General features: G+C 43.4%; 1 protein-coding gene across 2 annotated transcripts; it reads left to right on the forward strand.

Annotated features, from left to right (window-relative positions):
- Positions 1–48: 48 nt before the first annotated feature.
- Positions 49–16,087, forward strand: Tvp23c (trans-golgi network vesicle protein 23 homolog C). 2 transcript variants are annotated; one of them, XM_059270909.1, is made up of 7 exons: positions 49–157; positions 2,561–2,643; positions 4,392–4,536; positions 6,688–6,777; positions 7,745–7,876; positions 12,768–12,896; positions 14,981–16,087. In XM_059270909.1, exons 1-7 carry the CDS (start codon positions 59–61, stop codon positions 15,005–15,007), a joined length of 705 nt encoding a protein of 234 aa, XP_059126892.1. In that variant the 5' UTR covers positions 49–58; the 3' UTR covers positions 15,008–16,087. The 2 variants fall into 2 exon arrangements, with proteins under 2 accessions (XP_059126892.1, XP_059126893.1); XM_059270910.1 differs by having other exon boundaries at positions 105–293.
- The last annotated feature ends 665 nt before the right edge of the window (positions 16,088–16,752 follow it).

A 16,752-nucleotide genomic window follows, 5' to 3' on the forward strand; every position in this document is an offset into this window, starting at 1 on the left:
CCGCACTTTGACCCCGCTTTCCCCGCCCCTCCCAGTACGTGGCCCTGCCCTCTGTGGCATGGACCCGCCTACCGCTCTTCCGGTCCAGGGCGTTGCTCCCTCCCACGAGCCTCACCGAAAAGGAAGTGTTGCCGGCAAGTGGCTTCCGGTTGGCCCTGTAGGTTGGCTTCTTGTCCTGTGGCGACCAACCCGCGTCAGTTTGACACCGGACCGGGTAGCAGCTGTGTTGACGTGGCTCCCGGAAGTGGGGTTGGGGGGGGAGGATTTGGCGCAAGGCCGTCATGTTGTCGCAGGTGAGGGAGGGCGGCCGGGTTCCGGGAGCGGGTGCGATCGCTTCAATTGGGGCCGGGGGCCTTGCCCAGTCCCCGAAGCTGTTGTGTCCGTGTGTCTGCCCACTGCCTGAGCTGGAGGAAGGGCAGGCTGGGTGGGCAGAAGTGCAGGGGCCCGGGCCAGTGGTCGCTCGAGGGTTCTGTGCGCTCCGAGGGTCGGGTGGACCAGGGACCCAGGAGGCGCAGAGCTGGGGATGCTGTGTAGAGGCGGGTCACCAGCGGCCGTGGAGCCCTGGCTGTAGGAAGCTCTGGGTGTGTGATGTCAGGGTAACCCTGCTCGCTGCAGCCCACCCGGAGGAGGGGAGCGGCCTGCAGGCGTCGTCAGCTCTCTTGCCTGGACACCCAAGTGCAGGACAGTCCTGTTGGGAGAGGAGAGTACCAGAGCCTTGGTTTCGAGTAGATGTTACCACGCTGTTACATTGATAGTCACGATGGCTATCACGTTTGTGCCTGTAGGGATCGCTGTAGCCAGTTGGCTTTCGGCTAGAGATTAGTAAACGTAATATAGCATTTCCTTCCTTTAAAAATTTACTGTGAACTCCCGTTTAGATTATGTATTTCTCTTTTTATTTTTACAAGTAATTTCCTGCGGGATTACCCTGGCTCAGGCAAATGCTCCAGGTCCGGAATAGGAGTGAATAACATAGACAGGTTTCTTGCCCCTCATTGTGAGGTTGGGGTTGTGGTGTTGGGGTCCACAACGGGCGTGGGAAGGGGAGAGGTTAGGTTGGGGAACAACATATTTTTGGAACGTAATAGCAAAGACATGGTAGTGACATGCCAAGTGTCTGAGGATAAGACAACTAGAATTTGTGATCAGAAAAGTCTGCTGTGGGGGAATGTGGAGTGGAGAAAGCCTGTTTTGTGGTTTCAGCTCAGCTCTCTGAAGGTGCCCCCAGATTGAAGGGAGCTGGGGAAAGACAACCATGTACTTGTAACTCTGTGACCATGAACCTTGGATCAACTCTTCCTTCCACCTGCTAGGCATTTGACATTTTGGTAGTCTCTGCCTTCCCTTCCCCAGGCAACCTTTGCATTAAAACTTTTCTGCAACTTTAAACGTTTATTCCCTTGTCTTTTTTTTTTTTTTTTTTTTTTTTCGTCTGGCAGTCTTGCTACCTGTTTCACTGAGATGCAGCCCACCAAAGGGATTTTCATACGACTCCTCTTCCTGTCTGCATCTTCACTCATGGTCACCCACGCGCTCTTTAGTGGATTCTGTGGTACTCCATTATTGAGTTGCAGCCAATGCACTGGCTTCACCTTTGCTTACTGGGAAGTGTTCAGCAGTTGTCGCACTATTGATGTCCTTCCCCCCTCCCACCTTTTTTTCTTTTGGAAAAGCTTGTTCATGTTAGCACAAAGACATGCTTTAGTTTCTCCTATTTTTTTTCCTTCACCCTTCTTCAACTGATGATAATCATCTTGATTCAGCCTTCCAAGTGCTGGGATTACAGGCACAACGGGCCACACTTGTAATTTCTACTATCTGAAAAGAGTGAAGACTCCCCACATGACACCTCTGGTGTCTCCCCATTCACTGTTCCTGAAACATTGTGCACACTTGTATTTTAATTCTGTTTCATCAGTTCTGGTTGGTAGTTCTCCCCACTTCCGCATTGTTTTGTGTCTCAGGAGTTCACAGAAGAACCCAGTGGTCGTTAGTTTTCATCTTATGAGCAGCAGTCTTCAGTTGTTGAGGTGCGCTTTATTCATCTTCCAGGATCATCACTCTGGTGTGAAGGATTTTATATATTGACTAGAAAGACTGAATTGAGAGAAAGAATAGGAAGAAAATAATGGAACAAGTCCTAGAGGCATGATAGTTTAGCCTCAGATAAGAAGAGAAAGCATTGTGAGGAGTCAAGGAAACAGGCTGCAGTCATGTGGTTTTCTGAGTTTCTCCCCCCAATAACTTGCGTTTTCTCGGTGACTTGAGAGAGTAGCTTATGATAGACATCAGCTTTTAGGAGCTTCGTCTGCTCCTTAGTGTTCTGTCAGGGCTCAGGCTGATGTTAGCTGATCATTAGATTGTCATGGAGAGTTGATTGTTTTCAGATGATTGGAGTTTCGGGGGAGGATCTGCAGGTGCCTCTTTTCCTAAGCTGTGAATCCCTGGTAATTGTAACTCATGATTTCACCTTCCATTTTGAGGATTGTGTAGGTTTGTATGTAGTAGGCATATAAGGACTGAATTTCATTTTTATCATAGATATTTAATTTCCTAACAGGACAGTAATGACGACACTGAAGATGTCTCACTGTTTGATGCAGAAGAGGAGACAACCAACAGACCAAGGAAATCCAAAATCAGGTACAAGGTTGAATTAGAGTTGTATTTTTGTCTATCTGTTCTGTCCACTGTTGGTGTCAGCCAATGGGATTTGTGTTGACTTTTTTTTTTTTTTTTTTTTTTTTAACACAGACTCACCATGTAGTCTTGGCTGTGCTTACCTGGGCTCAGAGATATGCCTGCCTCTTCCTTTCTAGTGTGGGGATTAAAGGTGTGTGCTACCACACCTAGCTCTGTGTCTCACTTTTTGATGTGAGAAAACATCTGACAAAATCAAAGAGGAAAAAAAACCCAAAAAACCCTTTATGTTAAGTGTTTTGGGAGGTTTCACTGTATGGCACTGTTTTTGTTTGGTTCTGCTTCTGGGCCCATGGTGATGCAGGACATTTTGACACAAGGGAGTAGTGGAGAAACACTGCTCACCTCATGGCAGACTAGAAACAGAACCATAACCTGCCATAAGTGACCCACTCCATCTAGATAGACCCACTTCCTAAGGTTTCCAGCACCTCCACACCAGTGTGCCCTTGGGAGTTGGTCTTCAAAAGGAGCCCATGGGGGTATCCAAGGCAGAGTAGGTTAGGTGTGCTTGTGAGTTAAATGTTGTTGCTTTGATGTAGTATGAGACAGAGGTAATTTGAGACTTTGTTAGGAGTAGTTGGTATGTAGAATTTTGTTCAACACTGAGCTTTCAAATTAGCAAACTTGAAAAATGAGATATTTGAGCACTGATGGTTTAAAGTCTGTGCTGACTGCTGTTTTATGAGAATGTACCATTTCTATAGGGGTGTGGTTTAGCTCAATGGTAGAACTTAAAGCCCTGGGTTCAGTTCTCAGTTAAAAAAAAAGACAAAAATCACAAAAACCAAGGAAACTATAATTTCTGTAGATACATTTTGATTTCGTTTGTAAATTTCAGAATTATATCTTATATAAGTAATAAAATTAAATGTACTTCTCAATATATTCTCTAAAGAAATTCACTTAATAAAGTAAAATTCTACTTGAACCGTGAAAACACTGTGCTAAGTGAAAGGTGCTGTCCACAGGAGACAAAGTATTGTGTGATTTTACTTACACAGAATGTCCATAACGAGTAAATCTACAGAGACAGAAAGATGATTGGTTGCTTAGGGCTGAAAGGGTTGGGAACGAAAGAGGGGTGATTGCCAGTGGGTATAGACTTGCTTTTTGAAGTAATAAAATGTTGTAAAATTGATTATGGTGATGGTCACTATATTAAAAAATGTTAATTTGTAGAAAAATTATGTGATATTTGAATCACATGTCAATAAAGCTGTTTTACAAAAAGCATACATACATATATGATAATGCAGGCATGTAATCTCAGAGGTGAGGACTGGAAGATTATGAATTTGAGGGCAGCCTGAGCTACCTAGTGAGACCCTATCTTAAAAAAGGAGGAGGGAAAAAGGAAGAAGGAGGAAAGGAAGAGACAAAACTCCTATGGTGACTTTGACTTAATGCTAGAAGCGATTTCTCAGTCTGGGGCTCTTGTGACATGATGAGATAATCTAAGCTGGTATGGCTCTGGTTAGGTGCTTTGAAAGTTTATGCTCAATGAGGTATCAGAGTCAGCTCATGTAATATATTTTCTTGTGACAATAGAACCTAGCTAAATGGTGGGAACTTAAGAAGGAGGTAAGCTGTTTGCTTTCTCCTTCCCGGACACCCCTTGTTTCATGGTTATGGGTCTGCAGGCTCTTGCGGTAAAATGTGGTGCTGTTCACGGTTGTCTTGATTTTCAGACACCCCGTGGCGTCCTTCTTCCATCTGTTCTTCCGAGTCAGTGCGGTTGTTGTCTACCTCCTCTGTGAGCTGCTCAGCACCAGCTTCATTGCCTGTATGGTGACGATTATCTTGTTGCTGTCATGTGACTTTTGGGCAGTGAAGGTAGGCTCTATTGTTTTTATTTTAAAATTGTATTTAATATGAATTCAAGTAATGAATAAATTGAAAGAACCAGGACAGCATTTTGGAATGGTGTTAATTTATCTGTTACTTTGGGCCTGCTCTGTGTTAAAGTGCAGTGTATTTGATTACATGAACACTGCTTAGTAGTGGTACCATGTGCCAAGCTGCAAAATATCACTGGCAGCCATAGAATCTACATATTTTATTCCAGTGTCATTTATGAATAGTCTGGGTGTAATTTCTATGTAAAGTTCCAATATAGTTTGTTTACAAATGTTCAGGAAGTGTCTTTTTTTTTTTTTTTTTTGCAAAAACCACAGGGTATTTGGGATTAATCTTTCTCAACCAGGGGCAAGTTTATTTTTCTGGTGTTTTTGTTGTTGTTTGTTTTGTTTTGTTTTCCTCTGCGCTCTGGCTGTCCTGGAACTCACTTTGTAGACCGGTCTGGTCTGAACTCAGAGATCTACCTGCCTCTGCCTCCCGAGCTCTGGAATTAAAGGTGTGCACCATCCTCACCCAAGAAGTTGTTTTTTTGTTTGTTTGTGTTTATTAGTTGTGGACATTTTTCAATGTCTGAAGCATTTTTGATGCTTCCAGGTGGGATTGGAAGTAAGGGCACATTTGTTTCAATAGTAAATATTGTACTTTTAAGGAAATAAATATTGGTTAAAATCCCATTCTAAAGATACAAATTCTGAGATTGGGTCAAAAACAAATTTTGACCGAAAAGGTGAAACTGAAACAGTGACATTAGATAAAATAAAAGTAGCTGAGATAGCATCAGACCAATTTAAACACAAAGAAATGTAGCAGGCTCCCAAATCATGACACGGAGACATATTATTAGTTATAAATGCTCAGCCTTAGCTTAGGCTTGTTTCTGGTTAGCTTTTTAAACTTATATTAACCCTTTTCTCTTCATCTACATTTTGCCTCAGGACCTTTTACTTTTCTTTCCTTCTGTATGTTCTACCTCCCTGCTTACTCTGTGTCTGGCTGGTGGTGTCTTTCTCTCTTTCTCCCTCGTTCTCTCTCCTACTTATTCTCTCTGCCCACCAGCCCCAACTATCCCTTTACTGTCTAGCTTTTGGCCAGTCAGCTTTTTATTAGACCAGTCAGGTGCCTTAGGCAGGCAAAGCAACACATCTTTACATCATTAAACAAATGCAGCATAAACAATGTAACACATCTTTACATAGTTAAACAAATGCAACACACCTTTACATAGTTAAAATAATAATCCACAACAAAGAAACTTGGCAGTGTAAGGTTAGAAGCAATAGGGGCCTAGGACAGGTATGGTATTACATACCTGTAATCTTAGCACTTGGGAGGCAGGAGCAGAAGGATCACAAACTAAAGGCCAGACTGATCTACATAGTAAGTTCTAGGTCAGCGAGAGCTATGATATGATACCCTGTACTGGCTAGTTTTATGTCAACTTGACACAAGATAGAGTCATCAGAGAGGAGGGAGCCTCAGTTGGGAAAATACTTCTAAAATATTGGTCTGTAGGCAAGCCTATGGGCATTTTCTTAATTAGTTTATCAGTGAGGGCCCAGCCCATTATGTGTGATGCCTTCCCTGGTCTAGTGGTCCTGGGTTCTCTAAGAAAGCAGGCTGAGCAAGTCAGGAGCAAGCCAGTAAGCAGTACCCATCTGTGTCAGCTCCTGCCTCCAGGTTCCTGCCCTGACTTCCTTAGATGATGAACTGTGATGTGGAAGTGTAAGCTGAATAAACCCTTTCCTCCTCAGGTTGCTTTGGTCATGGTATTTCATCACAGCAATAGTAACCCTAACTAAGACCGACCCCATCTTAAAAATTAAAAATAGGAAGAAGGAAGGGAAGACCTAGGAAGGAGTTAGAGATTGAGAGGAAGGACAGGTGCTCCATCTTGGGGAGAAGAAAGGATAGGGCTTCTGGGTGTGCCTGGAACTTTATCCTGTAAGCGCCATGCATCCCGGCCTTGGCATGGCCACTTTGTTTAGTCTTTAGCTGGGACTGGTACATAGGGGTTAACTGGCTGTCCTAGGGGAAAGCTGAAGAATTTTGTGAAATAGTACACTAAGGTGGGATTTATAATGCTTTAAATAATGCTTAAAAATGTGTGTTCATGTTCCTCTTTCCCAGAATGTCACTGGTAGACTAATGGTTGGCCTACGCTGGTGGAATCATATTGATGAGGATGGGAAGAGCCACTGGGTGTTTGAGTCCAGAAAGGTAAACTGATAAAGACTGTGCAGGTTCTTTTGAGTCCTGAAGGAGGAGTCAAGGTTGACAGCACTACTGCAGATCTCCAGCCCTGTTAGTACTAAGTCAGACAGCCTCCAAAGCATAATGCTTCTGCTGCTTCTGTCTAGCAGCAGACATACACAGGCCAGAATCCTAGGAGCAGGGCAAGCTAAGCTGCCGGGTGCCTGCTGATGAGAGCCTTCCGGGTGATCTCCGGCTTTGTTGCCTTGCTGGCCATCATCTTGGATCCTTCTGTGTTCAGCAGACACCTCCGTACCTTTGTCTGTCTTTGTTCCCATTGTCATTTCCTATTTGTCGGGAAGATCGCAGCTGGGTACAGGGTCAGAATGATCGGTCTATTCTTTAAGCGGGTGACCTCAGGAACCATGGAGAGCCTGTTTGTTTTGGATCACCCTTCTTCCTAATAGTGAACATTCCATTTCCTTGTGGAAATTTTTTGGAAGACAGAGGATAAAATCTTGGCAGCACTACGAGTTAAATTGCTTGCCCTCTGCTTGGAAGAGCCTTTCTGAGTAATACTTCTCAGAAAGCAGCACTGTGCCCAGTAAGCTTGTGTTCTGACATCAAATCTGCCATGGAAACAACTCAACACTGTTGTCAATTCCTGGGTTTTGCTGAGACATGGAATCTCCTAGATGACTCTTTGATTTCCTTAACTCTTACCTAGAAAGGTTCATACGAAGCTTTCTCATGAATAAACAGGCCTTGTCTTCCTGTTCTGCCGCAAACATGCAGCAAAGTACAATAATTCATTTATTAAGGTTGTTGTGGTGGTAGAGCCCCTAGTTTGTGGTCTTGGCTCCAACTTGGGATGTGGATCGTCTCTATTAATCTTTGAATTTGAGCACAATGTGTTTTCTGTTTAAAAAGGACCTTTTATTAATAAACCTGATATTAGTCATTGAATTGACTTTTGTACTATTTGTTTCTGTAGTCAACTCCTGAAGACAACAAAACTGTTTCTGAGGCTGAGTCAAGAATCTTCTGGTTAGGCCTCATCGCCTGTCCAATCCTGTGGGTGATCTTTGCCTTCAGCGCGCTCTTCTCCTTCAAAGTGAAGTGGCTGGTGAGTATCCAAGTCCGAGGGTGACTGCCATTGTTCAGCATCTGACCTGTGCATTAGACCTGTCCTGACTAGGCTGCCTCATCTTGTGTTTCTGAGTTCCAGTCCCCAACTCTGTTTTCCCTTGAGTACCTGGGCACAGCCATTTGCCAGTTTCCGTGGTATCAGTGGTTGTTGTGGTCTTTTAAGGAAGCTGTGGTTGGTAATCTCTTCTGCTTACTCATTGCTGGGCTAGTAAATCACTCCAGACCTCAGGAGCTTAGAACAACTGTCAACTGTGTGTTGGCCTCACAGTGATTGGCTCATGGCATCCTTGGGGTGGTCCAGCTCACAGCTGAATCACTGGTTGAACTCACTGTCACTGTCACTCACCATGCTCAAGGGAATGGAAGTTGGAATCTCTTTTCTGGGAAGTAGGAGGTTGTGGAAGAGCATATGAAGCAGAAATATAGTTGCTGCTGTGTTTGAAAGATAGTCTGTCACCGAGCCAAACTGTGAGTCTTGTCGCTGTAACCGTTGAGTTTATTGCATGTGATGCACACTGGCTTCATGTATGGTGACCTTAATTAGATCCCTGTTTCTCAGGCTTTCTATCTCCTGCCCCTGTTTTGCTGTGAAAGCTTGGTTTTGTGTGTGTACACTAATACTTTCCTGTTAGGATGTGGGAGTGCTGTTTGTTTTTCTTTAGTAGTCATCTTCATATATTTGTGTCATAATCTCCTTTCACAAGGAGATGTATTCAGTGTTTATGGATTTGCTGCTGTGGCAGAGGAGACAGCATTTATGGATCTCATTTGTGGATCTTGGTTGGTTGTCTTAATTTAGGTGTAGTGCTTTTCTTTATTACTCTGAATGCTGTACTTAGATGTCTTTACTGACTTAAAGACTTGATGTGGATGAAAAGAAACATTCCCGTGTCCCTGTATTTTTTCAGTTTTTGTTTGTTTTTACGTTATTTTATTTGATAGGATTGATAATAATTACCCTTGGAAATACTTTCTGATTCTTTGGTCTTGATCTGCTTGTGAGTATGCATGTGTTTGTGTGAAGGTAGCACATGGATGTGTGTACATGTGCGTGTGGAAGATAGGGCACAACCTCAGGTGGCCGTTTTGTTTTTTACCTGGGGTTGCAGCTTGGAGCTCACTGAGTAGGCCCGGCAGGCCAGTGAGTACTAGGCTCTACCAGGCTCAGCTCTCAGCACCGGACTGCAGGTGTGTGTCACCGCATGGGGTTTGAACTCAGCTCCTTATGTGTGCTTGGCGAGCGCTTTCCTGACTGTTTTTACATGCGTCGATTCACACATCATTTTATTGCAGCTTCTTGTGTTGCTTGGTTGGCTGCATTATACTGTGGGGTGAAATTTTAAAAAATAACTTGTGGGTTTATTCTCCTTTAACTTTTTATGCCAAAGAATATGTCTCTGACTTCTCTTGAAGGATGACTTGATTATGTTACTCCAGCTTGTTTTTAGCTAATGAGTCTTCAAGAGAAAAAAACCTAACCTCCATGTGAATAATGAGTCATTTTTTTTTTCTCTTTGATGGTCTCTCTCTCTCTTTCTTTCTCTCTCTCTCCTCCCTCCCTCCTCCTCTCCTCCGTCTCCCCCAATGTTAAAGCATTACAGGCAGGATGCGTCTGCATTGATTGTCTATCAGCCTTTCTGGTACTGGGCAAGATTATGTTTGCTTTAACAGGAAAATCGGCTTTTGTTAAACCTTTCCATTTAAATGTATTATTCTGTTGTTGCGATTGTCTGATTCTGAGACACTGCTTGTCTGTGTCTCGGGTCATTTATATGTGTTTTCACCACTGTCTTCCGCTTGTTCTACTCTTCCATTTTTTTCTGTTTACTTGATCAGCAAATGTTTTAAGAGTTCTCAGTCTGTCAGCTGCTTGGGGAGCTGAACAGAACAATTAGACGAGCCAGGTAACTGTCCTGCAGAGCTCTGTTCTAGTGGAGTGATTGACAGGCACTAAAAAGTGGAGTTGGGGGTGCTCCATGACTATGTCAGGAGTGGTGGAAGGGCAGCTCAGCGGACTAGGGCTGCAGAGACGTGTGTGCCTCCTGACTGTCAGCCTCATCTCCTGCTCTTAACTCACTGCATGGGCCCTGACTCTCGGCCTCAGGTCTTCCGGCGTGGCTTCTGCCCTGTCTTTGGCAGTGTGCTGCTTTGTTGTCTTCTGCTGTGGTTTTGGGGAGTGGCTTTCCTTTTTCCCTGTCCATGTTACTGCCGCTCCCACAGGCAGCTCTTGTTAGACCATCTTGTCTGTGCTGCTGTCCCATAAGGGATTGTTCTTGATGCCTTCCCTGCATTTACTGAGGCTCACGGTCACTGCCACCAGGCTGAGTTGGAGTGCTGTGATTGGTGGTCTGCACACCCAGGTGTGAGGAGGAGCGCAGCCAGGCCCCAGTGCCTTGGCTAGCTTATGTGGGTCTTGCCTTCTCCTGGGGAGTGGTATTTCTGTCTTCTGGCTGTCTGTGGACACTTGTCTGAGCCTCTGGTCCTGCCATGGTCTCAGCTCTGGGGGAGTCAGTCCAGTCTTGCGTTTCTGCATTTTTCCTTACAGCTACGCATGTCTTTGGCCTTGTGCTTCTCTCTGGGTTGTGAGGTGGCAGTTTTTAGTTTAGTTCCCTTGGAGCTTCTTGCAGAGTGGCACTAGACTGGCCCTTTCTCTGACCAGCAGCTCTCCTCTGTGTTTGCTGGCTTATTTGCTCAGGTGGGAAAGTGCTTGCCGCTCAAGCCTGAGGACCTGAGTCAGACCTCGAGCTTCCTCATAAAAGGCTGGGGCAGCAGTGCACACCTGTAATCCCAGTACTGGGGGCAGAGACAGGAGGATCCCTGGGGCCTATTGCCCAGCCAGTCTAGACAACTTAGCAAATTCTGGATTCAGTGAGAGACTCTGTTTAGAATAAGGTGTAGAATGAGTGAGAAAATACCCAGTGTTGACATACTTTACATGCATGTGTGCATACACACATACACACAGACACATGAACATGTATGTACATGTACTACACACACACACACACACACACACACACACACACACACACACGGACCGAATTATAATAATTTTAAAACCCTACCTGTTGCTTCTCAAGGGGAGGGAGATTGTGATATGTGACTTCACTGCCCATCCTCAACTTAGTAATACGTTTTAAAATTTGTTTTAATACTTGAAGTTGATGCTTCAGCAGGATCCATGCTCCATCTGCAAGTGGACTTGCCCCATGGCATGCTGGTGTGCATGCTTAATGCCCAGGAGCATCCCAGTGTGTGCTTTGGGAAGTTGCTGGAGGCCGCTGAAGTAGACATGAGGTTTTATGTTTACTTAGGCATCTGGCTGTTATCTCTAATGGTCAGTGCATTTCCATGAACGTAAGAGTAAAGCAGAAAGTCTAAACTCTGCATTTTTTCATTTTAGTAAAGATATTTCAAAACTTCGTTAAAATATTTGAGGTAATAAGGTCATTGTACAATGTTTCCCAACTTGGTTGATTATTTTCAGGTTTACATACTGTTTTTGTTTTCTTTTTCTAATTTAAGTTACGGCTTGTGTTCATTGTATAGTGATGAATTTCATAAAGATAGTTTACTTGGAATATATCTTGTCCTTTAATAGAGTCTCCCGCATGCCTCCCTCTTGGTACCTCCTCCTTCCTTTGCTCCTTTTGCGAGAGTTTGAGTCAGTCCTTTAGTTAAACATTTCAATCTTAAAAGCAGTCATTCAGCTTGTCATGGGTTAAGGAGAGTGTGATTCGGAGATCAGCACCCTGTCTAGCTGTTGTGTTTTTCAGAGGTAAGTGTTTCCTGCATGTGCTTGTTGAGAGTAGGATTGTAGAGCAGAGCTGGCCCGCTGGATTTCAGGCCGCCCAGCCAAGTCCGTTCTGGTACACTGCTGTTGAAGCACAGCTTGGCCTGTTGGTTTGCGTGCTGCCTGTGGCTGCTCTGAGACTGAAAGTGGTAGAATTGAGAAACGGACCTTGATTTATGACCCATGGGATCTAAACTATGGTTCTGTTTCCACAATTGTTGGTTGATTTTTATAGAGTATTTAGTTGCAGGACCTCCTCTTGTTAGTTAATTCTTTTGTAATCATGTTTAAAGAGTTGTCACAAGTCTCCTCTCTCAGTTCTAGGTGTCTGGGGTGTCCCCAGGGCCAAGCAGCTTTGCACAGTGTGTTCCTCCTGCCGTGGGAGAGCAGTTTGTCCCCTTTCCATAAACCAGTGACAGGTGCTCATCAGTGTGCTGCATAGACACCCCTGATCTGCTCAGTGTGCTCAACTTGAGAGAGACGGAATATGAGAATGGATATGGATAGTATAGTGGTTTGAATGAGATGTGTCCCTACAGTTTCAGGCGTTTGAATGCTTAGTGTCCAGTCGGTGTTTGCCGTTTGCCAGGGCTTCAGAGTTGTGACCTTGCTGGAGGAAGTGTGTCCCTGGGCAGGCTTGGAGCACTTGAAGGCCTCACTCCTCCCTCTTTGCTGTCTGCCATGTGCTGTGGTTTAAGGTGTGAGAGTACTCAGTGTGTGTTACCGCTGCCATGCCTGCCTGAGCCTCTGCCCTGCCGTTATGCACTCTAACCGTCTGGAACCACAGCGGAGGAAATAAACTACGGTCATGGTTTTCTTGGTCATGGTGTTTTATCACAGCAACAGAGAAGTAACTAAAACAAATATGAATGAAAATGATGATGCTCGGTGAATGATCTGGTGCTTTCTACAGAGTAATGTCAGTGAGGTCCCTTCTGCAGGCTAAGGAATCTCGTTGGTTCAACCCCTGACTTTTAGCACTTCCTTTTCTCACCACAGTCTACCTGGTCTCATTTAATGGCATAGAGAAAAGTCAGTTTTGGGCTGGTAACTTGATTGTTTCTCCCTTTCCCAGGCTGTGGTGATCATGGGTGTGGTGCTGCAAGGTGCCAACCTATACGGTTATATCCGCTGTAAAGTAGGCAATAAGAAGAACTTAACCAGCATGGCTACCTCATACCTTGGAAAGCAGTTTCTGAGACAAGTAAGCATGTTTTAGATATGATCTCTTACTGACACAATACTGTCTGACTCCTGGAGAGTTTACTTTCTAACCAGTGCTTGTTTTTAAATTACTTTTGATTTTTTGCTTCTATGTCTGTAAACCACATGTGTGCAGTGCCCCAGAGAGGCCAGAAGAGGGTGTTGATCAGACCCCCTGAAGCTGATGTTAGAGATGGGTGTGAGCTGCCATGTGGGTGCTGGGAACTGAACACCGTGTCCTCTGGAAGAGCGGCTAGTACTTTTAACCACTGGGTCATCTCTGCAGCCCACCAAATGCCTTGTAACTCGTTTTAAGTATGTAAATAACCATGTAGGTTATTTAGGCATGAGATAACGACAGGGATGTCTTATTTGCTCTTTGGAGGCTTTTAGGACATTTCAAAAATGTATCATTTGTTTTTAAAATTATTTTAAAACTAAGAGAAATAAACTATCACTGACAATCACTCATATCTCATAGATTATCTCAAGTTCAGTTACTTTTCATTAATTACAGTTGCTTTAAATGAAAGTTCTTGAAGAGTGTACATTGCATGGTTTTAGGATTTGTAAGCACAAACAAGTTGAAAAGGCTTTATCATTAGTGTTGCTTTAAAATACTTTGATTTCCCCCCGACCCACACTCGGAACACAGGGTTTTTTTTATTTATTTTTGGAATTGTCTTTATTTTATTTTGTATGTGTATGAGTGTTTTGCCTGCATGTGTGTCTATGCACCACATTTGTGCCTGGTGCCTGCAGAAGCTAGCTGAGGGCATTGGATGGTTGTGAGCCACCATATGGGTGCTAGGAATTGAACCGTGGCTCACTGAGTCTTCTTTCCAGCCCCCTTATAGTTCTCCAAATGATAGTTGAAATTGAGGTTTACAGTGGGATAATGAAGTAGTTATGGTTACAGGTTTGGTTAAATGTCCTGGAAAAGTCCTCCAGGTCTCAGTGAATCCCCTCAGTGAAGTTTAGCTTAGTAGCAATGTTAGAGAGGACAGTGGATCTCAAACTCCAGCACGTCATGGCAGACAGCTCAGGATGGTTGCATTTCTCCTGGGAGGCTTCTTATTCAGCAGATGTGGGCATGATGTCATGGTTCGCATTTCTGACAAATTGGTGTCTGAGAATCACACTGAGTCACTGAATTGAGAGGCAAAGTGACTTGCTCAAGAGTGGAGAGCCTGATGGCTGCCTCTGTTCCAGAAATTCACTCTTTTCTTCATTTTACTTCACACTTTCCCATTGTAGGAGATAAGAAGTAGGAGAAAGAAATAGTCTTTTTAAATTACATTTGTTTATTGGTGTGTGTACACATACACAAATACACAGAGGCGGGGCATGTGTGTGCAAGGGCACGATATGGAGGTCAGAGGACAACTTTGGTTCTCTCCTTCCCCCATGTGGGTCATGGGGATCAAACTGAAATCATCTAGCACCTTTACATGCTGAACCATCTTATAGGGACATGTTTTTCACTGTTGGATTTTTACATGGTTCTATGCTATGGTCCATTTGTTGTGTATGCTTTTAGTATTGTAGGATTTTCTTTTTGTTTGTTTGTTTGTTTGTTTGTTTTTTGGTTTTTTTTTAGACAGTGTCTCACTATGTACCCTTTGCTGGCCTGGAACTTGCTAGGGAGACCAGGCTGGCCTTGAACTCATAGAGATCTGCCTGCTTATACCTCCTGAGAGTTGGGATTAGCAATGTGTGTCACTACACCTGTCTGTGATGGCTTTTAGTTTTAATGTATTAGTCTTTCCCCTTATGGTTTTCAGTTGGGAGGGACTTTGCTATTGAACCTTGGGCCTGGTATGATATTAATGTTATATCTCATGAAATCTGGTGACACTTTGCTTAATATGATGAGCTGGACATCTGAGTGGATGATAGTTTTCTTCTATAGTGTGTCCAAGTTTTAAGCATGAAAATAATAACAATAAGGTGTTGAAAATCATGTCGTATAGAAACTAGCACTGCTACAAATGCAGTATTTTCCTAGGTCTGGTACTGTGAGTTCCATGGTTATGTGAAGTGAAATAATGTTGATATTAAGAAGTTTTTTTTTCTCTGTTGCAGAACGCTGGGGATGGTCAGACTTCATGAGTAAAGATGGAGCCTATGTGCCATGGACTCTGGGGACAACGGACAAGATTCTTAATGTTCAGATTTCAGTCTGTGTTGCAGAGTGGGGTGTTGTGTTAATTTTGTCACTTAAAAGCTTAATTTAAAAGAAGGAAACCTGGCCTCATCTTAAACCCTGTGAGGTTAGAAAGTATGGTGTCAGCTGGAGGCAGAGGCAGAGTTTGCTGATGGTGTGTGTGTGTATGGACAGTCCTGTGACAGCAACGTGTCCTAAGTTTGTGTGTCGTTCACGTGGTGGATCTTTGCATTTTGATCCATAGAATGTAGGAAGAGGCCGAAGTCTGTCTTGCCTGTGTGTTTTCAGAATTTTTCTGTACGTTGTTCTTAGAGGTAAGTTTTGATTCAGTGTAGGGTGAACGTGTTAGTTTATGTATGAATTAGAAACAGTTACTAATTTTAAATTGTTCTGTATGGTAAGATTCCTTATCTTAGACTTATGCAAGCAAGTAAAAGCCAAATTAGGACAGTTGTGTTAACTGATTTCTAAAATTTTGTTTTTACTTGGTAATAAGTCATTTATTCAAGGTCCATTTGACATAAGTGGATATTTGTAGCTATGTGGTGGACACCCAGGGGCTGCTGCTGCTGTGTTTCTTTTGTGGCCATAAGTCACTCTGGAACCATCTAAAATCTCTTAGTGGTTGTTAGGTTAATGAAATATTACCTTTTAATAAGAATATTATTCTTATGTAATAATGGGAGTATTTGTTTAACTACTTGGCATAATAAATGCCTATGAAACATTGTATGAATCTATTTTTTCTTATTATAATGGGGATATTGTAAATCACACATTTGTATTAATATTTCCTAAGACAGAGCAATATTCTATAGACTAAACCAAATGTAAACTATTGTAGGCAGCTGAATTCTTTTGTAGCTACTGTAAATTTTGTTGGAATCTTTAGATTATGTTGTGAATACATTTGTCTGTTGTTGACATTTTTAAAATGTCTTGTTTATTGAATAAGGGTATTTATTAGACTGTAGCTTGGCAGGTGCATAACTTTATATTTATATAAAACTGCAGTTTACAAAGCATTAGATGTGTGGTCCTGTTTAATCACGGCATTTGTGACGTCTTTGAGGAAAATGACCTTCGGCTGTTGACGTGCTTAGGAAGACACTACCATAGGAGCGTCTGTAGACTCTAGAGCAGGACAAGGCTGTTTGGGGAAGAAATAACTTACTTCAAAGGCTGCTTCTTCCTTTGGATGCGTTCATTGAGTGCTTGTTGGCCGTTCGGCTTCCCTCCATCTGTTACGCCACCTGATGAGGCAGCTGGTACTTCTAAAGATAGATTTGTACTTGATCAGGGGGTTGGGAGGCTGACTGGATCTGTTAGGGATGCTGTTGTTGAGCCTAGAATTCTAAACAAGTGGATTTACTTTTGGATGATGCACATGGCAGGGTCTACCACTTGCCCCTCTTTAATTTTCTCCCTTCTCAGCTGGAGCATGGCAAACGATTCCTAAATTTCATCAGTGAGACTTGGTGTGGCCATGGGACCAGGTTATGTCCAGTGAACACAGCACAAAGGGTGAAAAAGGAAAGGGTGTGAACACCTTCATCCTCTCCTCATTTTCATCCTTCTGTCTGATGTTTTGAGAATTTCGGAAGATGGAAGCAGATGTCTGCCTCCTCCTTAGAAGACCCCAATGACAAACTAAAGGGTGATTCCACCAGAGTCTAGTGTGGTGAGCCAG

This window comes from Peromyscus eremicus, chromosome 8a (genome assembly GCF_949786415.1).
Source record: "Peromyscus eremicus chromosome 8a, PerEre_H2_v1, whole genome shotgun sequence".
Classification (NCBI taxonomy): domain Eukaryota; kingdom Metazoa; phylum Chordata; class Mammalia; order Rodentia; family Cricetidae; genus Peromyscus; species Peromyscus eremicus.